The sequence below is a fragment of the Chenopodium quinoa genome, unplaced genomic scaffold (assembly GCF_001683475.1).
Source record: "Chenopodium quinoa cultivar QQ74 unplaced genomic scaffold, ASM168347v1, whole genome shotgun sequence".
Classification (NCBI taxonomy): Eukaryota; Viridiplantae; Streptophyta; class Magnoliopsida; order Caryophyllales; family Amaranthaceae; genus Chenopodium; species Chenopodium quinoa.
In genome coordinates this window covers 19736587-19762992 of record NW_018742204.1, presented here as the reverse complement: position 1 = coordinate 19762992, position 26406 = coordinate 19736587, and the positions used below count along the sequence as shown (strand labels likewise).

The 26406-nt window shown below is 35.1% G+C and overlaps 3 protein-coding genes and 1 non-coding gene across 6 annotated transcripts; 2 read left to right on the top strand and 2 right to left on the bottom strand.

Moving 5' to 3' along the window:
* Nucleotides 1-1651: 1651 nt before the first annotated feature.
* On the bottom strand, nt 1652-5752 carry LOC110721799 (ras GTPase-activating protein-binding protein 1-like). 2 transcript variants are annotated; one of them, XM_021901006.1, is made up of 9 exons: nt 5604-5752; nt 4878-5065; nt 4249-4555; nt 3936-4147; nt 3672-3855; nt 3387-3508; nt 3208-3267; nt 2338-2401; nt 1652-2216 (listed from the first exon to the last, which is right to left on the bottom strand). In XM_021901006.1, exons 2-9 carry the CDS (start codon nt 5061-5063, stop codon nt 1990-1992), a joined length of 1362 nt encoding a protein of 453 aa, XP_021756698.1. In that variant the 5' UTR covers nt 5064-5065; nt 5604-5752; the 3' UTR covers nt 1652-1989. The 2 variants fall into 2 exon arrangements, with proteins under 2 accessions (XP_021756698.1, XP_021756691.1); XM_021900999.1 differs by having other exon boundaries at nt 3648-3855; nt 5604-5750.
* A 1097-nt stretch (nt 5753-6849) lies between these two features.
* Nucleotides 6850-6921, bottom strand: TRNAT-CGU. Its single transcript has one exon. It is a non-coding gene; the product is annotated as a tRNA-Thr (tRNA).
* Nucleotides 6922-7024: 103 nt separating this feature from the next.
* LOC110721780 (asparagine synthetase domain-containing protein 1-like) lies at nt 7025-17089 on the top strand. 2 transcript variants are annotated; one of them, XM_021900981.1, is made up of 14 exons: nt 7025-7172; nt 7763-8081; nt 8740-8918; nt 9022-9154; nt 10416-10676; nt 10858-10955; nt 12835-12946; nt 13062-13167; nt 14676-14769; nt 15236-15432; nt 15887-15986; nt 16088-16204; nt 16392-16448; nt 16563-17089. In XM_021900981.1, exons 1-14 carry the CDS (start codon nt 7077-7079, stop codon nt 16668-16670), a joined length of 1977 nt encoding a protein of 658 aa, XP_021756673.1. In that variant the 5' UTR covers nt 7025-7076; the 3' UTR covers nt 16671-17089. The 2 variants fall into 2 exon arrangements, with proteins under 2 accessions (XP_021756673.1, XP_021756665.1); XM_021900973.1 differs by having other exon boundaries at nt 12832-12946.
* A 700-nt stretch (nt 17090-17789) lies between these two features.
* On the top strand, nt 17790-25816 carry LOC110721789 (cell division control protein 48 homolog B-like). The gene is made up of 12 exons (XM_021900990.1): nt 17790-17948; nt 18043-18087; nt 19049-19104; nt 19185-19334; nt 19890-19994; nt 21127-21226; nt 21370-21654; nt 22395-22564; nt 22755-22883; nt 23785-23872; nt 24043-24120; nt 24995-25816. The coding sequence occupies exons 1-12, from the start codon at nt 17790-17792 to the stop codon at nt 25469-25471; spliced, it is 1842 nt and encodes a 613-aa protein (XP_021756682.1). The 3' UTR covers nt 25472-25816.
* Nucleotides 25817-26406: the final 590 nt, after the last annotated feature.

Here is a 26406-nt window from a genome sequence, read left to right as displayed (position 1 = left end):
AGGGCCTGTTTCGATTGACTGAATTGAACTGAACTGAACTGAACTGAGCTGAACTGAACTGAACTGAATTTATTAATTAGTGATTTTTAACTATGGATTAGTGATCTTTGATTATTTATTGATTATTTATTACTATACATATGTGTATATACAAATGTACATATTATTATTATTATTATTATTATTATTATTATTTATTGATTATTATTATGAGTATTATTATTTCAATTATTATTGTTATTATTATTATTATTATTATTATTATTATTTATTGATTATTATTATTATTATTATTATTATTATTTATTACTTATTGATTATTATTATTATTATTATTATTATTGTTAATATTATTATTATTATTATTGTTAATATTATTATTATTATTGTTGTTGTTGTCGTCGTCGTCGTCGTTGTAATAAAAGCTTAAAAGAATGAAATTGTTTATATCATTAGCAATATCATTAGACGTAAATTAAGAGCTGAACTGAACTGAACTGAGCTGAACTGAACTGAGCTGAGCTGAGCTGAACTGAAGTGAATTGAACTGAATTGAATTTTAACGGAAGAGAACAAGCCCTTAGTTGAGATGATACTAAATAAATTACACATTTACTGAATGTACTGGAAGTTGGAACAATTCTTAAGGTTATGAAATGTAAGTCTTATCAATGCACTATGCCAAGCAGGCAAGCATGAGGCATGACTGGCTTTAACTCTTTTTTCCACTATCAATTTCTCCCTTTTTTTTTTAATTTTTTTTAAGTATTCATTATTTCATTTTAAATTTTTATAAGAGTTTTAAACTTTTAAGTTTTAATGCTATAAGAGAATAAAAATTGAATAGGGCCTTAATGTTAATGGTATGGCTCTCACCTCCCAGGCTCCTAATTCCTAAATATGAAATTGGAGGCATGGTATCATATTAGCTATTGATCTATTGTACTTATTGTTGTTTCAACATATAAGTCTAAATAACTAAGACTTCATCAAGCGAAGCCACATACTCATTTTGACTATTTATATTTTAAGTTACATACAAATACATTATAAATTACACAAAAATTGATATTTTATGTGTTTGTTATGAATGTAATAAGTTCATTTTATTGGCCATTTTTGAGTTTATAGGGATCTAATCTGTTAGCAAATGTTATGGTGGATTTTATATGAGTAATAAAACTCCAAATCTGGACTTCAATTGTCAAATTTGAGTATGAGTGTATGACCATCCAGACCAAAACTAGTAATTGATAGTTGGATCACTTGATGATAATTGTAGTCGTTAGGTTAAAAACTTATATGACAGTGGAACCAGCTGATGCCCAGGGGTTTTGGTGGTGGTGTTAGTGGTTCACTTACTAAGAGAGTGACATAGTTGGCGACGGCTGATTAGTGACTGGCTCAAGTAGCCACGGATGGTGGGGATGGTGGTAGCCTGGGTTGCTACGACAGATAAGTAGAGGGGCTTTATTATATGGATCATAAGCTCGTAACCCTTTAATGATAGCAAGTGAAATTGCATCTCCTCTCTACATATTGTTCTAAAACTCTGTTGCGATTTTAGTGAAACAGAGTAATTATAATTGTATTGCCTAACAAAGCCTAAACTTAAGAATTACAAAGCAGCACAATAAATCAAGTAACAAACTTAAGAGAAAAATAATACAGATTACGTAAATACGAACAAGAATGCTGATAATATAGCAATTCACATAAGACCAAACTCAGACAATTGCCCATCAACGTTTTCTACGAGCCTACCTATCCTCTGAAAAAATAATGTTATAATAATAGTGATAAAAATATTAGTAATAACAATTGATTTTTCTAGCTTTCCCTCTAAAACTCCAGAGAAACTTTTGCCTATTTGAAAATGACGTAGATCTAATGAAGGAAAGAGAATCAAGAGGAGACTCGTCCTACTCACTACAAAAATCTCTCTATGTATCACCAACACCGAAAGGGGATATGGTACAAAAATCACTCCTACTTGGGTGCTGGTGCAGCCCCTTGGCGGCCGCCTCTTCCACCACCATTATGGTAAACAAATCCATCCCCATTACGGTTTCCTCGAGAAGGAACTTCCCCATTGCGCCTGCCATTGTCACTTCTTACATATCCACGACCACCATTTGAAAAGTTGCCACGACCCCTGAAACCGTCATTCCTGAAGCCATTTCGCCCAGAGGGATACGTGCTCACACCATTGACAACTACAGAGAACAATAGAACATCAGATTAACAACCAAATTTTGTTAACTTGGTAAAATCCCCAACAGCAAAAATTGTATACTACATATCAAAGTACACAAAAATGTAGCAAGATGTGCTTACCTTTAGTACTCGTTTTTTTCTCTTCAATGAAAGCTTCTTTCCCACCAATATTGATGTAGCCCAACTGAAAAATTAAATCAACATATCAGAAATAGACAATACATAACAAGGAATCTCTGCAGCTGCTAATAGCAGAAACTGCAGAAGTACATGAATCCACACATAATGATTAGAATATTCTTATAAAATAATAATTTTTTTAAAAAAAAGAGATAGATTTGCATCAAATAAAGAAAATGGAACAAGGAACAGCACTACAGCCTAAAGACCCAACTAAGTTCATTTGCTCATTTAATTAAGCCTTGCATAATTGAATTGTTCTAGGAAGGTTATCCGTAGAGAAGATTACTTAGATAAGTTAGAAGGAGATCATTAAAACTTCTGAAAACAAGGCAGCCCCCCCCCCCAAAAAAAAAAAAACTATGTACATGTATCTCAACCCCCCCCCCCTCTCTCTCTCTCCCAACAAATGGGAAAAAAAGCTTAAACAAAAGCGTAACATACAGGGGTTGCATGGGTAAACAAGCAGGCAAGTAATCATGCAGGTATCCGATCTGTATGTGTATTTCATGCTGGAAATTTTAATATTCCAAGTAATCCATTAGCTAATTCATAAATACCCCAAAAGATATTTATTTATAAGCAAAAGAGGGGGAAAAGCAATAGGAAAAAACCCACGTATTTGGTTTAATAAAAGACGTAACATGGGAAGCTATTAGAGCAGCAGTGGTATACATTATACAAGCTGGTAAGTAATGCTGGAAATTTTAATATCCAACAGCTAGTTCATGAACAGTTATTTAATTATAAGCAAAGAATGGCAGTGCAAAAAGAAACAAGGACAAACAGAGTCCAGAGTTGAGAATATACTTCTATTGCCTTCTGTTTCGCAGCGGCATCTTCGTACTCAACAAATCCAAAACAATAACCCTGTATCAAGCAGAAGCACGGAAGGAAAGAGATTTCATCAATAACGTGCTTAAAATAGCTAAAAGTACATCGTGATTAGGTGCTTATAAGGAAGAAAATACGCCTTCATAATTACATACCTTATTTGATCGTACTTGAATGCCATTGCGTTTAATACGTCCAAATTTTTTGAACTCCTGCTCAATTTGAGTCGGAGTTGCATCGAAAGGCAAATCTCCAATATATACAGAATGCCCCTTTTCTGCACAATATTCAAGGAAAATTTAAATCATGGAGAGTTAAGGATTAATCATATCTTAATTACTATTCTATTTTATAATATTAGACAAAAATGGGAAAACATAGTAAAGTTTAAATAATTGACACTTTAACGGTAGTACCTTCGGATTGGACAGTGGCATTACCATTGCTTCCATTAGGAGCAGAAGATTCAGATACAGTTGCAGACACTGGAGCAGCAGGACGAGTTGGTTGTGCCGCAGGAGAGGGGGCTACATTCTTCTGTGGTGCCTTTGAAGTTGGAGCCTTAGCAGCAATAGTAGGTCTGTGCACAGGTGCCTTAGTTGCACCCTCGTTCCCATTTTTAAGCTGAATTAATTCAAAAAATTAACAAGTGATCATCATCACTAATAAAGACCCAACATAATTACATAGAAACAAAAACTTACAAGTGATGCATATGACTTCTTAGGAGCATCCACATGACCATTAGACAAAGTCTCGGCCACTGGTTGGACTTTAAGACCAGAGTCAACAGAGGCCTGAGGAACAGCCTTCTGAGTGACAGTCAATTTAGGTTCATCTTCGGAGATGTTGGTTTTTGCCACATCCTCTGTAACTGGAGCATGATTTACAGTAGCGTTTGAGGTTTCGGTAGTGTCTGTAATGAAGCACAACATTAGCATTGCAGAAACCAGAAACAACCTCTCCATAAAAGCAAAAAGGCAAGAAAATTATGACAGTGATGAAATAAAAGCTTACCTTCAACAGGAATCACAGGAGAGGCTGGTGCACTTTTATCAACATCCTTCTCTTCCACTGAATTAACCTCTGGCGTGCTGTCTTCTTCAATAAACCTAAAAGTATCATTGAGTACGAAAAAACCACCTTTGTTTTGAGGACCTAGAAAGAATGACTCAGTGAAGTTCCTCCTCACATTGTCCTTTCCCGTCAAACATCCAGTCACTAATACAATCACTCCATTCATGTAAGAAGCTTGTGCGTCAGCTGTTAATATCTCTACTTTGTAATCGGTGCAATCTAAGGAGAGGATAAGACCCTTAATTCCCTATAACATAAATTGCATTAGATCATATTGCCCAACGAAAACAAAATACCCCCAAACACCCCTAAGTTTTAATGGAACAATAACCAAGCCACAAAGATAGTACTATAACCATATAGTATATAATAAGTCAAGGAGAAAAAAGTGCAAAAATAACAGAATTTCTAGTTTTCTAAACCACATTAGATGATTATACATCATAAGTATTAATTCAATGAATTTTATCTATCAATCAATATTATACAATAAAAGTCATTACAAGACCTATTACTTATGCATTTCAGATAACTGGTTGATCCAAGAAGATATAATAAGAGAGTCTTACTTCCATGGCAGTGACAGTCGCCAATGTTCCATCGGGGCCTGGTCGACTCATTGTGCTTGAATCTTGATAAAACCGGTAGACAAGCTCCGGCGACTGATGCAAAATTTTGTAAAACTGACCGACAAAGGCATTACCCACCGTTTCAGCACTGAAATCCGAGGAAGGGGCATCCGTTTGTGCAGCCATCTCTGAAAAATCCAATCAAATATACACAATCAATCACAACAATACATTACATACACAAAACCCAGTATCGGAATCGTCAATCAAAACCCAATATCATATTCATGAATCAAAATCATATCTCTATAATTAGGGTTTTAGCACTCAAGTACACACCAATTGAATATGTATTTCAAACAGAAAACACAAGATCTACAAACAATACAATAAGCAACACCGACACAGATTTGTTAACTATCATCTACTTACATTGTGGACTAAAGAACACGAACTACAACTAAACCCTAGATTCAATCAGGCCGAACTCTAAAGTCTAAACCAAGATCATTATCATGGTTCCGTCCTAACATCAACAAATTAGGGTTTTACATCACATTAACAACCAAATTTGACTCAATTATCAAATCAAATTCTTCTCGCTTAAAGATTTGAATAGAAAAAAAAAAAAAAATCAAAATTACAAACAACAGTTCAATAATCAAATTGAATTAGAACCCAAGATTGAGAAATTGATGTTCGATTAATAAAAAGTATAAATCAAACCTGAAGAAGCTGCTGAGAAATTCAGAGTAGAATGGTAGATTCAAGAACACAATGAAGCGACGAGAAAACGTTGTTTCCGTATTTTCGGAGTGTATTGCCAAGCGACTTGTCACGAGACGAGGCTGCTCGATATATATATGCAAGAGCTACTAGGTTAAAGCCTCACTTAATTTTAGAAACTAAGTTTAACAAGGAAATTTTTTATACCAAGTGCAAAAGATATTACTCCTACTCGTCGTACCAATCTTGATACTACCCTACCCTCGGGTTCGAGGAGAGGTGGTGAATACAAAAAAATTTGGGTCGGGTTGAGCCTGGGTATAAAAATTGTGTTTTCAAATATGTATAGTGTCGGATTTATCGGGCCAAATTAGATTTTACTTGGGTTGGACTTAGATGTTGAGCTAAGTTGTGTTTTACGCGTGTTCAACTCGTACATTTTGGATTGGGGTGAGTTGGACCATTGTTGATCACCTCTAGATTCCTGAATGCGCTGCTTGTGAGTGTGTTAAGAATTGCGATTTTTTAGTGAATCTTGGTAGAATGTTCATTAATTGACTAGCCATTTAATGATAGATGTAAGGGTAACAATGTTGTCTAATTTGATCTCATCTTAAACAAAGTAACAATTAACCTCAATAGGGTTTATATGCTCGTGAAACATCGCATTACACTTCATAAGATGGTCATGTCTTATAGCGAGATAAAACAAGTCATTGATTATATTCAACAGAAGAGGAAGAAAACCATGGTGTTTTTTTTTTTCCAAAATATACTAGAGAGAATTCCAAAATAACATATCAAAAACAATTTTGCTTTAAAAAGCGCGTTTTCAATTTATTTAGTCGGTGGAAAAAAAATATGAAATTTATTTAAATGAAAAAAAAGATTTATAATTTATTTTGAATTACATAGAGGAATTTTCGTGTATTCTTTAGCATTTAAGCCTCAACTCACTATGCTTAAATGCATAAAATACTTGTAAATTTTTTTTTTTAAATTACGTGGAGAAAGTTTCGTGTATTCTTTATTCTCTAAGTCTCAACTCACTATGTTTAAATGCATAAAATACTTGTAAGTATGATCACTATCTTCATTATAGAAGAATACGCTTTGCTATTTTCGTTATAGAACAAAACGCTTTACTAGTTAGTGTCAATAACAAAAAAATGTCGATGGGTTTTTTTTATTGGGTTGTTGAAAATTTCGAAAAAAATTTCTAATCCGTATTCAATCCGAAAAACAGAGCCCCCAGCGAGGATCGAACTCGCGACCTCTCGCTTACGAAGCGAACGCACTACCACTATGCTATGGAGGCATTTGTTAACAGTTTTTCTTCAAATATATTATATAATTACCAATTTACCATTATTACATTTTTTTGTAAAATAGCGTGTTTTTAGCTCACTGCGTTTAGCAAGGCAAGTAGAAAGGAGAAGGTGGAAGAGGAGAGAGAGGAGAAAGGAAGAGAAAATGTGTGGAATTTCATTGATAGTAGATGGCATTTGCTTTGATTTATCCTCCATTAATACCATTCAACAATCATCTTCAGATGCTACTTTTGAACAAGTTAAGTTATTTCTACTCCCTTTCTTTCTTATATTTTTTTGGTGGGTAGTTTTGAACTGAATTGTTTATGCTTCAATTTGCACTAATAATTCTGCATATCATAGAAAAAACCCATTTAGTTAAGGAAATTTGATGGGGTTGTTGACTTGTTGTTGCTGTTCAAAATATTATTATTTCTTGTTGTTCTCGACATATTTGCTGAATTGGGGTTTTAGTTGTGAATTTAGTATGGTGTTTGAGGGAATATGTAGTTTGTTGATTGAGTAGAGGTGATCATGGGCCGGGTTGGGGCGGGGCACAATTTGATAATGATAATGCTGTATGAATGAACAGTATGGTAGATTGCTGCCCTTATATTAGTTATATGAAAAGATATCGAATTGGGGTTTTAATTGTGAATTTAGTATGGTGTTTGGTGGAATAAGTATTTTGTTGATCGAGTAGTGGTGATCATGGGCCGGGGTTGGGGCGGGGCATATTTTGTTTATGGTAATGCTATATGAATGAACCGTATGGTAGATTGCTGCCCTTATTGGTTATGTGGAAAAATATTGTACTAATGGGAGGACTACTTGCTGTACTGGATGCAGTATACATTTGCAATTGATGACTTGAAAGCCGGTTTACGGAGACGAGGTCCTGATAGTTTGGGGACCAAAAAGGTTATCCTTGAAGTGAAGGATGCAGAAGTACATTCTTATGTTGCCAGGGACAAGGAAACTGAAAGGGAAATCTCTTGTTTGCGTGCTATGCGTGATTGTAAACCCTTTTCTGATGGAGACAGTGGGAGTGGAATGCAGCAGTCTGTTGCAGAGATGTGCTTTGTTGGTGCTGTATTACAGTTGAGGGGAACAAAGCCAGTTGTGCAGCCGTTAGTCAGTGCAACTGGGAATGTCCTCATATATAATGGTAATTTCAACTTTATGTATTGTTGTTGTAGATTAAAGGGCTCGAGCAATGATAGACAAAATCTTTATTAGTGTAGACGAGTGAACATCAATGATTAAGCAAACACAATCATGGTTGTTCACTTGTCTAAACTAATATTGAGTAGATATTGATGTTTGGTGGGTAGCTTATTTGAAAATTTCAAGTCTTGCCATATGTCTTGTAGGTCTAAACTCTTAAGTCATTTTGATGATAAGATTGAGTTTGTCAATTATTATTGCCTTTCATCAATTTTACTGAGGATGAACTATTAAATTTTGGATGAGATAGTGAAGACGTTTTCCTTTTATATTCTTTTTCAAACTTGCTTGTACCCTTCTCTTGTCCACTGACCTTTATGTGCTTCTTTTGTTGTCCTCGATGGCAAAATAAGTGGTCTTGCAGCAGTGTTCTGAGTTTTCTATATTGATTTTGATAGAAAAAATCAATTACATAATTATATGCTTATAATTTGGTAAATTCATCTTTTGGTTAGGGAGTATAGCGATAAGATGCTTGCATTCTGTAAACTCAAAGTGCAAAGCTTTGTTCTATTTCAATTGAAAGATGAATTGCTTTCATTTCCTATTATATGCAATGAATATGTGTGTTCTGACTTATGCGTGTATCCATTTTGAAGGTGAAATATATGATGGGCTTTATGTGAGCTGTGACAGCAACGATACTAATGTCCTTTTGCAGTCTTTGGAAGACTGTTGCTGTTGCCAATCCCATGAAAATGTGAGCAGCTGTAGCGGAAAACCAATCCCCGAACTTCTTTCATCTATTAAGGGGCCATGGGCCGCAATATATTGGCAGGTATCCTCTTGGACTGGTAAGTTCCTTTTGGCAGTTTCCTGGAGTCATGCTGCTTTTTCCCTTTTTAAATTTTTCATTTTTGAATCATGCCCATCGGTCTTAGGCTGCCTCCAGGACTTTGTGGTTTGGCAGGGATGCATTAGGGAGGAGGAGTCTTCTTGTTCATTGGCCCACTTCAGAAGATTCTCGGCTTGTTCTATCTTCTGTATCACCAGCATGTACTTCCCAGGAGCCTGGTAATGTTGCTTCTTGATTCTCTTTTCTGTTACCTCCTTGGAAGACATTACGACATTACCACTTGATTAGGATTGCTTTAAGCACAGATTGTAATAGCTGTGCTGTTTATGGATTATTTTTCCTTCTAGAAGTAGATCTTCAATTTTGAGTGGTGTCTGCATAACAGCATAACTACTGTTGTCTGGATTGAGGGTGCAATTTATGTCCAAGATGTGGAGTATAAAAAATGCCATTAATTTTAATATCCTATGTGACCTTGTGTTAAATCTAATTAAAAACCTATTTATATCTTTACAAGTTGAGCACAGATGTGTAATTACTTTTTAATCCTTTTCTGTTTCTTGAATGTCATTAAAATTCACGTGTATCTGAATTCAAATCCACTTCAATCCATGTAATCGTTGTCCTCTGAATTCATCTAATATGCTATTGATGAATTGTTTGATGATCCATCTTATGTTATGTCAGAAGATAATTTGATGGAGCCATTTTATGCTTTAGTCACAGGGATTTATTAGGACAACCAACGTTCCAATGGTTTGATAATTTCTTTAATATTTAAAGGAAGAAAAGGGGCGTAAAATGCTCCAGGATTCATGGGATTTTTAAATTAAAAGGAAAATGATTATTTTACCAATAGGATTGTTAAGATACTATCACCAGATACTCAAAAGAGATTGTAGGAGTCTATTCTATGAATGATTATCTACTGTATATGAGGGCCTTAAATCTAAGTTTTCCAATTTGTCTGTCATTTGGATTGTATCTTATTGATCAACTGTAATGAACTGGCATACACGGATGGTTCCAAAGAGATGAAAAATGATTATTTTGACTAATTAAGCTTTGAACTGGAAAAATTAAGAAGAAATTCAGAGGAAGAAGAAGATGAAGTTTGCATTAAAATTTGTATATAAGAAAGATAGTAGAAGCTTTCGAGAGGCTTGTTCTCTTTCTAACCAGCATTCGAGAGTTTGGAGCTCTCCACTTTTTAGCAATATTCAGCATGCCTTTTCCCTATGGCTTCTTTCCCTTATCTATACTAAATCTGATGACTATTAACAGAATGATATTAGACTACCCATAATGCCCCTCCTGTAGGCTGTTTAGTACATCAATCTACATAATTTCTACTCCTTAATAATGCATTCCATACTAGTTGTTTTTCACATGTGGCATTTGGTTGATTCTGCTGAGTAGCTCTTTTATCCTCTGCATCTCCACTTGTGCTGCACTATGCTGATATAATCCATTTTCTAGATTCTGAAGTTGAAGGTAGAGCTAGTAACATTACATACTGGGAAGAGCTTCCCTGTGGGGTGTACAGTATTGCTGTTGATGCAACAGAAGCTGGTGCCTGTCTAGCTGGAAAAATCAGAAAACATGAATGGATGAACTATATGCTAAAAGATCTGATCAAGTGGGAAAGAAAGCTGATTGAACCTAAGCTTATGGAGTTTAATTCTTCCAATTGCTCGTCACTTTTAGGGAACTCAGACATCCATTCAGCATCTTGCAATGGTATGTAATTAGTATTTGGATTTCAGGACAAAGTGTTCAATCTTGCCTGTGAAAACTGATAAATGACATTAAAACTAAAACAATTTAATTTTGTTCTTTTCTTGCTTGATTTTTTGTGGTGTTGTTTAGATACTGACTCTTAACGTTGTTGTCTCTTTATACTGTTTGTGGATAACTACAGGAACATTGCACTCTTCATCTATTTCACCAGCTGACAGGGTCTTGGCTGCCCTGAGAAAATCCATCACACGACGTTCTACCCAAAATACAATTTATAAGGTGCTAAACTGTTAGATTTCTAGTTCTTTGCCTTAAAGAAATTTCTCTTTGACATTGTCTATTTACTTATTTGTGAAATCTTCTGCTCTTGACGTGCTATGAATGTACCTTGCAGATGTTTCTGTTTGTAGTACTCATGTAGTTATGTGGCTAGGTGACTTTAATCAGAACATAAAATTTTCAGTTATTAGTAGACAATAATCATTTGAAAAGTGGCATATTTTGCTGATGCAATATAGATGTTTTACTTTGAAGTTGTGGTGGAATTTTTGCTCATTCGTTCTTAGTGGCCATTCTGGTGACAATCCCTGTTCACTCATCCTGTTGCCAAATAATAAATAAATTATCACGAGCAAGCTCTTTTGTCCACTTTAAATAATGTCAGAAATATACTACTTTCCCACAATGAGTTATATACTTATCTTTGACTTAACACAATTCGGAATGTCTCTAGAACAGTTATCTAAGAGTAAGAAATACTCCTACCGCAAGTTATACGTAGTACTTGTAGTAAACAATAAATTTGAGATAGCTTAAAAAAGGAACTTAGGCAATCATGGACTATCTGACACATTTTCAGGCTTTGAATATCTAATTACTGTTCTCTAAAATGGCATTCTGATCAAGTATTTAATAATATCCTCTTTCAAAATTAAGGTTTGACCTACATGATCTGAGTTCTTTGGCCATGCTTTTGTATTCAGTTTCCCATAGTGTCACATCTTCCTAGGATCTGCTGGACTTTTTCATGGTTGTGGAAAGGCACTATAATTTGCATCGCGGTTTATACTTATGAATGTTTCATTCAATTCTATCTAGCTGTTGAAACTTGAAAGTTAATGAGGCCCTTATGTTTGGCTTCTAACTAGATACAATTGTTTGGACTTTGGACATCATAGATCAAGAAGGATTGAATTCACTTTGAAGTTTGAAATCTAGAACATTTACATGCACTGAGTTTTACCTAAATTTTCTGATGCTTTGGTTGTATCATTAGACGGTTCTTGATGTTTGGTTTCTGGCAATTCAGCTATGTGTGCCACTTGGGACATTTATGTTTCCTTCATACACAATTGCATTGTTTTCCATGTAATTGGGAAGTTAAAAAGATAGCTAGATGAACAATTACAAAACTGGAAATGATCAGATTCCATATTTCATGTAACTATTCTTGCCAATTTCTCATTTTTTGTGCTCTCTAATATGCAAATTGTTTTTGTTAAGAGACCAGGCTCTGAGGATTATGAACCGCAGGGCTCTTTAGGAAGGATAAATTGTGGCACTGTCGATGTAATTTGTGGCAGATAGGAAGATTTGGATGATAATAAATTATAGTATAGCCACTACATATCGAACATATGCTCCAGAGTATCGAGTGAAATACCGGTAGCTGGTTTTCTCTTAGATCATTAATGCCTTAAGTGGGTTGTTATCAGTCATGGCTTTGCAGACAAGCCAGCTAATAAGAATATTTATGCTGTTTCACACTTGTTGTCCAAGTTGGTCTTTTAAAATGAATAAGAAAAGTGGATTTATACATTTGAAATAATATCAGTAGCTCATAACCACTATCAGAGGAATAAATCATGGATGTAAGTTAATTGATAATTAGAATTGTTGAAAGTTGTCAAACAAAGAGGAGGGAAATCACAGTCAAATGTAGGGAGTATTTAGATAGCTACGATGAAGGAAGTTGGTCGCAAATGAACTAAAATACTTTGGTATGCAGTACGTACTTGCAGAGATGACGGCTTTTACTTTTATGGTGCAGCATTATTTTTCTTTTTATTTAATTTTTTACTTAGTTATTTTTTTTTTAACTTTTGAAGGCAGCAGTGTTTAACTCTAGCTCTTTTTTTTATTAAATTTTAATCAGCAGGAAGCTTTGCATGATGGACGAGAGAACTCTGTTCCTGTGGCTATTCTATTTTCAGGAGGGTTAGATTCCATGATACTGGCTGCAATACTGCATGAATGCTTAGATGCCGGATGTAAGTGGCTAGTCTATCTTAGGAGGCGTCATTAAACTACAATGTCTTTATTGTAATTATGATTTGTGGATTTTAGTTTGGATGTCTGATTGATTATCTAGTGCTTTGATGGCAGATGACATTGATTTGCTAAATGTCAGCTTCAATGGCGAAGCAGCTCCTGATCGAATTACTTCTAGAGCAGGACTGAAAGAACTGGAAAGAATTGCACCTTTGAGAAGGTATAATGATAGCCTGATAGGAAAAGAAGATACCATCCCTTTTTTTTTTTCTTTCTTTTTTTTTTTTTTTTTTTTTTCTTTTTCCTATTTAGCTTCTCTAGAATGCATTGTTTTATCTAGTAGCTGCTTCGTATTGTAACAAACTCTTATCTGCAATGAAATTAAATTGAAAAAGTTTGAATAATTACCTTCTTGGAACCAGGCAAGGTGAGTTGGAGGGCTGAGAGGGGATATATAAATGGAGTATTCTGAGACTGCTCTCTGCAGCGATTGCACTTAGTTTTTTAAAGCAGTAGACACTATTCATTTTACCTAGCAAGACCCTGGGCCTTTAAACAAAAGGGAGAGAAGACCACAATTCATTGTATGTAGATTGTAGAAATTATTTCCATCACAATCCTTTTGGCTTTCTCTGTATTGTTTGTGGTAGTAGGACTTGCATCCTACTATCTTCATTCTATATAAATGTTCTTGGTTAATGTTTTGTAATGTGGAATGCAAGCAGTAGAGGACAAGAACAATTAATATTAGGTTAATGTTTTGTAATGTGGCTTTAGTATATAAAGTGTAGTAGACTAGTAGTGAAGGCAGTAGGACATTATGTGAATTGTGAGGAAATATGTTGAGAGAATGGTAACCTCAAGTTACTAAGAGAGTGATTGGTTAAAGTTATCAAGAGATTAATAGCCTAAAGCTATTAACCTATCACTTTTGGTATCCAAATTTCTGCCATTATCAATCAAAGACTCAAGCTTTTATCTTTACATTTCTTGTTCAATAGAACTTATAACCTGAAAATCCTAGTCTATTACATTATTCTTTCACTTGTGTTGACAGATTAGGATCTGCTAACTCTCTTCTTGTACCTTTTTCAAAAAGTAACAGTCACAAAGTTGAATGCACATTTATAAGTAGATTAATAGCAACAAAGAAAAGTAAGATGAAGGTCCTTGGCTTGAAAATCTTCGTTGTAGAACAGCTGACATGGCAAATTTATTTTGTTTGACAGAATTATATAATCACATCATGTTTTTGTTTTATTTATAAAATAAGGTTTTGAGCATTATGATATTAATACTTGGCCTTTTTTATTTCCCTACCTTGGGATATGATCATTATCAAATAACATAATGGTGTTCGCGTATGTTTGTTCCGTAGAAACCATATAAAAGCTACATCAGCCATTCTCAAGGTAGATTCTTCTACTAGGATCCACTGTAAATTTTATTACTCTGTACAAATCATTAAAGGGGTATTATTCCTGTTAATTCTGATGGTTTGGGTCATCTTGTAAGATTAGCAGAATAATTGAGTTTATTTGCATGATCATTCATTTAAGATGTACATTCCATTGACGTCAAATAAAGCCACATTGCCCACATAATTGATTGTTTGAGTCCATTGGTTACTTGATTCTTCTCTCTTTACAATATTGGTAATTGTATTTAACTTTCCTACATTTACTTTGCGAGAAATGTTCGTAATATTCAATTGTTTGGAGAACACAGGTGGAGACTTGTGGAGATTGATGCCGATCTCTCAAATCTAACCATGGAGATGAAGCAAGTTATGGCTCTAATCAACCCTGCAAAAACTTACATGGTACTCTATTTTTATCAGTTTTATCTATATATAGAACTTTTAAAGACTATTTTTGTTCTGAGTCTACAATTTATGTATTTAGGTCCTATTCTGTTCACCTAATTTTCATTTATTTTTCGACAAATAAGTTTAGATAATATAAGTTTAGGAAAATTAAGTTCTGATAAGGGTTGCCTAATTTCAATTTACATCTATAATAAGTTATGATAAGTTCATATAGTATACTAAAAGTTTGGATAAGTTCAGATTAGTGAAAGTTAGGTAAATAAAACGCACCTTGCTGGCTTCTTTAGAATTTTCTAGTCTACTATTATATGGATGAAAGCCTTATTTGTTTATATGCTGGAGCTGGACCATTATTTTATGTGGTGCAAGTGTCTTGTCTTTTTTTGTACGTAAATTTAATTAATTTCATTAACTTTATTAATTACCTTTTTTTTAACCCCCTGTCTGGGTTAATGATCAGGACCTGAATATTGGTATAGCACTATGGTTGGCTTCTGGTGGTGATGGTTGGGTGCATGAACTAGATACTTCTGCTCCGCATGAAGGCTATCAGCGCTTCAGATACAAGTCTGAAGCAAGAATATTACTAGTTGGTTCTGGTGCTGATGAGCAATGTGCTGGATATGGTAGGCATAGAACAAAATACAGAAATAGCAGGTAGTCTTATTTCCCGTCTTTTCATGTGTATGTCTCTTACTCTTATTAGCAACCCCCCCCCCCTTGCTACCAAGAAAATACCCTCGTATTAGGAGTGGTGCAAATATTTTCTGGCATTTTCTTTCAGTGATCTGATTAATTGGAGGAGTAATAAGTAAGAAACACAAGAGTGGAAAAAATGATGCTCTATTGGCTTCTAATTTTGAACATCTGCATAAGTCTCCTCAATTTTGTAAAAGCAAGTAAAGTGCAATGGCTCCTCTACTTATGGTTTATTGTCCCCAAGTATTTTTAGTTTGAAAATAAAACAAGTTAAAATCTAGAATCTAGATCTCTTCATCTCCTATCTCCTTCCTCTTCCTTAAGTACGTGAATTAGAGAAGCAGACTCTATGCTTTTCCTTTCTTTTCCAGTTGTCTTATTGTTGTATTACTTAATTTTATGCTATGATCAGTTGGCTTGGCCTACATGAAGAAATGAAGTTGGACATGCAGAGAATCTGGAAAAGAAATCTTGGGAGAGATGATAGATGTATTGCTGACAATGGAAAAGAGGTAATGCTAGTCTGCTTCCGAGTTCCAACTTCTCAGTTTTCACGTGAAATAATTGTCGTTTGATAACTATCAACCAGCATTTTCTTTTCTATTCTCCTCAGGCAAGATTTCCGTTCTTGGATGAGGACGTCATAAGGATTTTGCTTGACTTTCCACTATGGGAGATCGCGAACCTCAATCAGCCAAGTGGCAAGGGTGATAAAAAAATTTTGAGAGAGGTGCATGCCTTTTTTATGCTGAACTGAATCCCTAGTGCTGTCTATTAATATGCTTTTTTGTATCAATTAGTAGTCCAATTGCTTGGACTTTTCATGTTTTGTTGAGTTGTTAACATGGTGTAGCCTTTCACAATCTAGTTGAATCTAAGTATTATCCTACTAAACCATCTTTTTTCTCCGTGTTAAGGTTGCTAGATTGCTTGGTTTACATGAAGCAGCAGTTCAGCCAAAACGAGCTATTCAGGTAATGCAAGTATACCACAGACTGCATAAACTACCTAGTTTCAAAGGTGGAACTAATGTAATTTCAGCACTGGTAGAGTGGTAGATGAACTAATATCTTTCTGTGCTGCTTCAGTTTGGCTCCAGAATAGCACAAGAATCAAATCGTAAGAATTTTGGCAGCAACCGTGCAGCAAATCAAGCATCTGCTGGCAGTGTAGCCTTCCACAAGTCATCGAGCTAAGATCTCGTGTTACCTGGTGAGCGTGCTGATGGCGTTGGTGAATGATTGGCAGATGTTCTCTGTTTGGTTCCCATTGAAGATTTGCATACGAGTGTAGATGCATAGTGATTTTCCAGCCATCAAATTCTGTGGAGCATGACAAATTTTTGCTTCAATGGTTTTTATAGCCCTTGAATTTTGTATTTTCAAAGGTTCCAACTTCCATTGATTAGTTGAACAATGTAACCATATTCAATTAGTATCAAAATCATTTTGGAAAATTCTACATGGTGGCCTCAATGCCTCATATTGTTGCAAATTCCATTTGGTGGATTTTTTTTTGCCATATTCTCAAGTGATCATTAAGTGACAAACATATGCTTGTGCATACACAAAGAATCAAAGTACTCAAATTAATTAAAAGATTAAGTTAAATTTAATCCCTATGAGAGTATTAGTTTTTTTGTTTTTTTTTTGTTTTTTTTCGGGAAAAGAGAATTAGGTCTTCTTTGATTAAGCATATGTGTGAGAGATAGTACTGTCAAAACGGTTTGACAGTTCGGATTCGGTTCGGTTTGAAATCGGTTCGGTATTAAATCGGGTCGGTTTGAAATCGGTTTAACTGTCTCGCGGCTCAGCATTGGGAAATTAAGACTTTACATGAGTTGCTAAATTGAGAAGTGGGTTGAGTATCGCCATTGAAGGTAAAAAAAAACAACTCATTTTATATTTCAATACTCAAAGTTGAGTCTCACAAATGGAGATGGTCTTAGACCTCTAACCAACGAGCTTTGTAAACATCTTAAGTGTTTTTTTCTTTTTAATTTATTTTTTATTTATCATTTTCAAACTTGAAATACTCCCTCTAATTAATAATAATTGCAATATTTTACACACTTGACTATTAATATTTCAAACGAGTTTAGACCCTATCTGATTTTCCATATCAAACCAAACAGGACCTAAACGAAAAACCAATAAGAATACGGGACATCGGCCTACAAGACCACTAGTCGCATGACTTATCAGTGAGTCAGTGACCAATGTCACTGTGCTCTTAAACCCCATCACAATTCACAAGCCTTTAAACCCTGCGCCAAAACTTCAAACTTTACTCACTCTCTACTCTGAAGAACATCAATGGAGGAAAGTACCAAATCCAGCAATGAATCAATCAAAAATGAAGTTTGGAAAGCAGAACAATCAATCGCTGGAAATTCTGAAGCACTCCAAGCTCTTCGTGAACTCATCGCTTTTCCTCTGCTCTACTCTTCTCATGCTCAACTCCTTGGTCTCAAAGTATTTCTCTTTCTTTCTTTCTCAATTATATTTCAGATTATTTTCTATGTTTTTGCAATTTTTTAATTTTAATTTTTGATTTTTTTTTTTTTAGTGGCGTCGCGGCTTGTTGCTCTATGGTCCTCCGGGCACCGGTAAGGTGAGTTAATCTAACCCCCTTTTCCCTCAATTGATTGAATTCTTTTTCGCGGTTTCACCCGAATTTTGATTTTGGTGTGTGATTGTTATTGTGAAAGTTGTGTGTTTCATTTTCTTGGTAATGGGAGTTTGTAAATTAAGATTGTTATGAAAGAGGGCATTGAAATTATTTGTATGTATTGATGGAATTACGTCGAAAGTCTTGTTTTGAGGGGATTTTTAAATGAATTGTGGGTAGCCGATGTACTCATTGGTGTTGTCACCTAAGCAAATGATAGGGTGATGGGAATCCTTCTATGGGGTTGGCATAGTTCTAATTTTGGATTTGAGGGAAGTGCATGATTCTAGCAGAAATGAAAAAAATGTTGCTTAGGCTCCATTTGTTGTGATGGATAACAGTTTTGGGAAAAATGATTTTCCATAGAAAAAAATTTAAAGGAAAAACATAATTGTAATACTAGCTTTCCTCCCTTTAAAAAAATTACTAGAGGAAGAGTCGAAGAGGAAAATAAGATAGTAAGGGAGAAGATGGTTGGGAGGAGAGGAAACGGATGTTAGGAGTAGGGTGGAAAATATAGCATTACTTTATGTAAGAAAAATGTTTTCCATTTGTGGAAAAACTATGTTCTACCTTTTGGGAAAATTGTTTTCCACCCTTTATAAACAAACGATAAAAAATGAAAAAAAAAAAAAAAAAAACTCTAGAAAATGCTTTCCGTTGAAAAAAGCAGAGCCTTAGTGAAAGATAAATGAAAAAGATTTGAGGTCATTGGGTTTGACCAACTGGTAGGGAAAGGTTATAATGAGATTTTGATGTAGCTGCATCCATAGATGTTCTTGCTTAAGTGACCCTATAGTAGTATATGCTAGTGAGAATTTTTCAAATTAATTTTGAAGCTCTAAACAAGCGATCAACTTCATTGATATATTTGGCTACTGATGTGTTTCGTTTGCATTGCCAGACAAGCTTGGTACGTGCTGTGGTCAAGGAATGTGATGCCAAGCTAATCGTTATTAGGTAGTGAAAGTGTGTTCTCTCATGTATATTTTATTGTTTTTCATAAAAAGGGTTCTAATTTGCTCTTGTTTTTGTTGCAGTCCACATACTGTTCATAGAGCTCATGTTGGAGAAAGTGAGAAAGTCCTTCGTGAGGCTTTCTCAGAAGCGTCATCTCATGCAAAGTCAGGCAAGCCTTCTGTCATTTTTATTGATGAGATTGATGCTCTCTGTCCTCGTCGTGCTTCCAGGTATGTGAAACAAAAGAATACAATTTTTATAAACTTAAACCTAGCTTGTAGCATTCAGCTAGTATTGATACTTATTACAACTATTTTCCCTAAATAAGTACTCTTTTCTAATAGATAAAAATAATAGAGGAATTAAATGAGAGACATGTGAGCCTCTAAGTCCTCTATCTATAAGCTACTTGTTTTCAATGTGAGTAATTATTTTAATTCTGGAAAGCTGGATAACTATATGCAAATGAAAAGCCTACTTTGATTTATGTCACCAAAAAAGTAGTCTTTCTTCTACTATGTTTCTCATCCATTATCGAGAACGTCATGTAGCTGCGCAGTGGGAATATCTGTTTGTATTATGCTCTTCTGTGGATAATTGGAAGGTTTATTGATAGGACATATATAGTGGTATAAAAGAATGCTGATGTGATGTGATTAATAGACTGAGTTTAAAGATACCATTTAGCATAAACTTTAAAGTCATGTCTGTCCTGTGATTGCTCAGAGTGATAGTTTTATTTTGCTGCACACTTTGATTATTATCCAATAAATAACTAAATGCAGAAGAGAGCAAGATACTCGATTGGCCTCCCAACTATTTACGCTTATGGATTCAAATGGACCCACCTCAACTGCACCTCAGTTTGTTGTTGTAGCATCAACTAACAGGTTATCCCTTACTTCGATATCTATACTATCATGCCGTGTATTTAAATCTTCCTATATGCTATTTTTTATTTCCTTGCTCCACCATTTCAGTCTTATTCGGTTATTCCTGGCAAGTAGCTAAAAACTGTCCAAAAAATTGATTGTAAATAATCTCTTTGATCATTCTGGTGTTGGGATCATTGCTTAAGATTATATTGCTGGGTGGAGATTATATACTGAATATTATCGCAATAATTACAGTTTTTGTTTTCAAGGAATACTATGTTCAGAGCATTGGTTGACTAGTTGTCATATTACAAACTGGAGTGCAGTAAAAACAAGTATATTTGTCCAATCTTTTGCACATATCCTGAATTCTCTTCTTCTTAGTTAAACCTCTCTTGGCTTGGGTCAAAGTCGCCATACCGTTATATGGTCTGGCAAATTTTGGGGTATTATCTCCTATCATATGTTACCTCAAGTGTTCAACCAATATGGTACATTTGTTTTAACTGTAGTTTGTGTGAACTCTATGAAACATAATATTATGCTCTATGTTGCCACATATTTAGCTCAGTATGGACTATGGATGTTGTTCGTCTATCTTTTAACTGTCTACATATTATTATCCCCTCCATATAGAGCTGGATTGTAGACTTGTAGTTTGCACCTTGTATTTGTTAGGCAACTGTTTTTGGAAACACAAAAGAAGCTGATAAGAACCTTACGATGGATATGTTGGCTTGGATTTTTTTTTTTTTTCTTGTGTCTGCATAGATTACATGCTCTATTGATATTGGAAATTGGTATTTACTGATGTGGTTTACAACTTGATACATATTGTTCTTTCATGATGGAGCTGTAGTAAGACGAACACCATCATCACCAGGGTCTTTTATACTGTAGCATTTCAGTTATTCACATATACTTACTAAAACTAAGTTGCTTATATCTAAAGGATTGATGTATAAATTACATGCTCTATTGATATTGGAAATTGGTATTTACTGATGTGGTTTACTACTTGATACATATTGTTATTTCACGATGGAGCTGTAGTAAGATGAACACCATTATCACCAGGGTCTTTTTTACTTTAGCATTTCAGTTAATTTACATATACTTACTAATACTAAGTTGCTAATATCTAAAGGATTGATGCTATTGATCCAGCACTGAGAAGATCAGGACGATTTGATGCTGAAATTGAGGTGACAACCCCTAATGAGTATGAGCGCCTTCAAATATTGATGGTAAGCTCTAATAAGACCTTCTATCCTTCCTATCTACATTTGCTAGATCAATAGACAGCTGACTATCTATCGCGACCACTTCTTTGGATGCTTTGGCCACAGATGTTGTTTACGTTTTTTTTTTTTTTTTTTTTTTTTGGCAGTTGTATACCAGGAAGCTTCCACTTGATCCCAGTACTGACTTACAAGCAATAGCTGCGTCATGTAATGGATATGTTGGGGCTGATTTGGAAGCTTTATGTCGTGAGGCAGCCATGTCTGCTGTGCAGAGATCAAAAGCTATCGTGGAAAATGATGATATGTGGTGCATCACAATGGATGATTGGAAGCTTGCAAGATCTATAGTTGGTCCAAGCATAACAAGAGGTGTCACTGTAGAAATCCCTAAGGTGTCTTGGGATGATATCGGGGGACTAAATGAGCTGAAGGTCGGTATACTGGATGAACTTTTACTTTCTGCTTGGCAGGAAAATTTTATTATGTTTAGAGGTGGATTGAATTTAACACAGTATGGGGAAGCAAGGGATGTAGAAGAAGCACAAATTTAGTTTTAGCTAATTTCATTGCAGACATTGGAACAGATTTTGCTGAGGAAATTATATGTGGAATAAATTAACTTAAGCTAAAGGCAATCTAATATGTCTTAACATTACTTGTAGCTGTTGCTCTTAATGACCCTCAGCGTACTTGTTTAGGCAATTTGGATCATAATTGAGGATGCTACTCAGGAAAGTACCTTACGAATATGCAAAATCCATTGATCAAACAAACAGCAACTTACGAAGGTGTCTTGCTTGAATCTGGTTTTTATATCTTGAATCAACATTTTGTGATAGACTATATCTTAGAGACATGAGAATTGTAAATTTAAGCTATATGCGTCAGAAAGGGTTGTAGAATGGTGGATAGACAAGATAAAGTTTCCCTTAAAACTAAATGTTGGTTTAAGACTTCCAAGTTACTCTGCATGATAATATCTGGATAGTTTATTAGGCCTGATGACTTTTCGGAATTTTTTGGCATCAAAAAAGATTTTCTAGTGCTAGGAAGATCAGTAACTGCTTGCTTGACTTTAATATTGAGACGGATGCTATCAGGATATTATAGGTTAGATTTTGTTGGATTTTCTTGTAGTCTCTTACTCTCTTCTGGTGATGCTGCCTTGCAGAAAAAGCTTCGGCAGGCAGTGGAGTGGCCTATTAAACATGCTGGTGCTTTTTCAAGGATGGGTGTATCTCCTATTCGAGGGATTCTTCTGCATGGACCTCCTGGATGCTCAAAAACCACCCTTGCTAAAGCTGCAGCTCATGCAGCACAAGCTTCTTTTTTCTCCTTGAGGTATGGTTATCTTCAATATGCCAATCTCACATTTGTAAATTGTTATGTGATACCATTTATCAGACAGCTAACCTAGAGCATTTCTCCTTTGTATAATTTCACATTTCTTGAGTACTAATTGCAAAATTCTAAATTGATGTTGAACATTTATACCAAAACAGGTTCTCATTTATATAATTGTTTCACATAGTGGTGCAGAGCTATATTCAATGTATGTTGGTGAAGGTGAGGCTTTGTTGCGGAACACATTTCGGAGAGCACGGCTAGCAGCACCTAGCATTTTATTCTTTGACGAAGCTGATGTCATTGCTGCAAGGAGGTTGTTATACTGTCTCTGGGGTTTGCTTGAAATTTGTGTCTACTTATTGCTTTGTCATCATCCACTATATATAGTACCTGGAGTATCCACTATATATGACTTTCATTCTCTTGTCAATATAGATGAGGCTATTTAGCATTAAAAGAAAGATTTTCCCTTCTCATTTTATAACTTTTTAAAATATGTTGTATGTGTTGTTCTTTACAAGTTCCAATTATCATCCATCACCTCTTATGAGGTGGTATTGAGAATTTATGAAAGAAAATAGTTGTTTTGGAAGGACAGGCATTACAGTGGACATTGACATGGGGCTTCCCTTACATATTTTCATATACCATTATTTCTGCCTACCATATGGGCCATAGGTTCCATCCTTTCTGTTTTAGGGTCAATTTCCTTAATGAGCTACAAGCCTACAAGTGTAAAACAATGCAGGTCCAAAAATGAGAGGATTTTATGGTTAACTTCAGGGGCTATCTTCTGTCTCTTTTTTATCTAAATGATGCAGCGAGTATGATGATATGGTTACCTAACTAAAAATTGCCATCTGAAGTTCTTACCATGTGATGTATCTATTTTTATTTATTTATTTTGGTGATTGAAAGAAGCTTTTGTAAAATATTTGCCTTGACCTTCCTTATCTTACTGTGTTGCCTAATGCAAACTAGAGAAAGGTTATTATACTGTAACTCTTAAAGAAGTAACAGCTAAGTGTGGACTCATTCTGTTTTGATAGATGACTCTTATTCTCTCCTGACAATAATCGCCTTTTAAACTGTGATTTGGCCCTCAAAAAATCTGTTTGGTACATGTGTTTGTGGCATTATATCAGCTTATTAAAAACTTAAGTGTGGTTTAATATTAACCGTTAGATTTTTTTTTTATGATGATTCATTTCCAGAGGTGGGGGTTCAAGTGGCAATATATCTGTTGGAGAGAGGCTTCTGTCAACATTGCTGACTGAAATGGATGGTTTGGAGCTGGCAAAAGTATGATATGGTCTTGAAATATATCAATATGTGCATTTACTGCTTACAACTCAGCAAAGCTCATTCCAGCATTCATTTCCTTGCAAGCATGTTCACTTAATGTTTTCTTGTATATTGTTCATTTCTTCTGAGCTGTTGACTTGATGAACTTTCCATTTTATCTTGTTCAGGGAATACTTGTATTGGCTGCCACAAATCGACCTCATGCAATTGATCCTGCACTTATGCGTCCAGGGCGATTTGATTTGGTAAATATATTTCGCAGACAGTTCCATAAAAAGCTAAACTCTTGACAGATGATACCACTTGAGTAATTCATTTATAATATAACAAGTCCTACAAATTTAAAAGGGTTTCTGAATTTTCACTGAGATGAAGAGATCCACGTGGAAAGGGGGAGGGGGCCATGGTTTAGGTTGTGCAATATGTTCCTTTCAAGCTTTTGGTCAGATTTTTTATTTCCATCTCCCCTTCTCAACTGAACCAAGTCTTGGCTATATCCATGAATTTGCGAGGGTTTTACCTGTATGGTAAATCATTGCCTGCTTTTATTATATAGTATATATATATCTTTTCTGGGTGTATCAGAGCTGATCTTACGATGGAATACACTAGTCATTACTAGAGAAGTGACTGGAAAATGATATAGTCAAGTGGCATATTACAGGTGTCGGCAAATTGGCTTTGGATAAGCTGTGAAATTGTTGTTGAGTATCTCATGGGAGGGTAGAAACTGTGGGGCGTGGCTGGTATGTGCAATTGCAGAATTTGTGAGCTAATATTTTTTCCAGAAGCCGGAAACAAATTGGTAGAATATGTGTATAAAAGTCAGCTTTACATTGCATCAATTCTTTCTTCAGCTTACTCAAAAAAAAAAAAAAAGTTCGTTCTTCAGCTCATTACTCGATTAGCCAAACTTTCAGATGGCCTAATTGATAGACTGTCAGAAGGCCCTCTGAACAAAGTGAAATGTCCTGTTCAATTTGATATACATTTGCAGTTGTCTCCAAATTGGATAAGTAATTGTAGACAGGACATCTTTCACTTAGCAACTGGAATATAAATTTATTTCTCTACTGTAGAATTTTATGTTCGTTTCTCCTGAACTTTTCTGCTCTGCAGGTACTCTATGTTCCACCTCCAGATTTGGAAGGTCGATATGAGATACTACGTGTGCATACAAGAAATATGAAACTAGGAGCTGATGTCAATCTTCAACAAATAGCAGATGGCACTGATCTATTTACAGGTGCTGAGCTGGAGGGCCTTTGTAGAGAAGCTGGAATTGTAGCTTTGAGGGAGGATATATCTGCAACCATTGTGAGTGATCGACATTTCCAGACAGTGAAGAATTCCCTAAAACCTGCATTAACAAGGAAAGAAATTGATTCATACTCCAGATTCACAAAAAGTTCTGCTTTGCAATTGCACCAAGTTCAGTCCAGCACCGAAAAAACCAGCAAAAGCTCAGGAAAAAGCTATGTTCCTGTGTCTATTAGTACAATTACAATTAGTGTTGTAAGCTTGTTGGTAGTTGCTGCTGCAAAGTATTTTCCCTGGAGTACAGACCAAAGTCTGCCTAAAACAGCAGCTTCTTGAAAACTATAGCATCATACGAAGTATCTTACACCATTACCCTGTTAACTTTGTTCAAGTGAAAATCTGAAGGCTGATAAAATCTTCAAATCTATTTGCAGCCTTTTTTTGTCCTGTTTGCCTTTTAACTCGTAAAAAATTTCATAGTAATACATGTGTTTTACTGTTTATAAAAGGATCGAGATCCATTGGAAGATGTTGATTCCATCAGTTACCCAATTTAGCAGTGTTTTATATTGGTCTCTACTCTTCCCTACCTATAGGCTATAGCAACCTTCTTCCCTCTATACTACTCTCAAAGCTTCATTGTTAGAAAGTCATCGTCTAATGAACGCACTCTGAAACCTACAGCGCAATTTTGTCAACAACACTCCGTTGTAAACCTGAACTGTGTGCCTTTCATTTTCAAACAAAGGGAAGTCTTGTAATAGCAATAGCAATAGCGACAGTAGTTTCAACAAGCTTCTAATTTTTCTCTTCCACTCCATTTGTGACTTGTGAGGTTTTGTTACAAGTAAAATCTTCTGAATAAATTAAAAATAAAAAATAGTATTATGATAATTATGTTCACATCCCATGATGATGAGAGAAAAAACTTGGTTTGCTTTAATAGCTAATTGTCTAATACACCTAAAACAAGCGACACAAAATTGTCAATTAAGTTAATCATAAGATATACTTTCTTTAAATTTTCACGACGTGCTAAAATTTGATGCCTTTTAATTACATTTGGGTTCAATTGATGCCTTAGGTTAGTATAAAGTGAGCCTAAGTTTCTCACATGTGAATAGAAGTACGTTTATTAATATTTTTTATATCTTTCGCTACATTAACGTCATGTCATCTTCTTTGTTCCTTCTTCTTCCTCCTCTTCCCATCCACCTTCATCTTCTTTACTTTTTCTTCATCCTTCCCATGGCAACTCCATTGAAGGATCT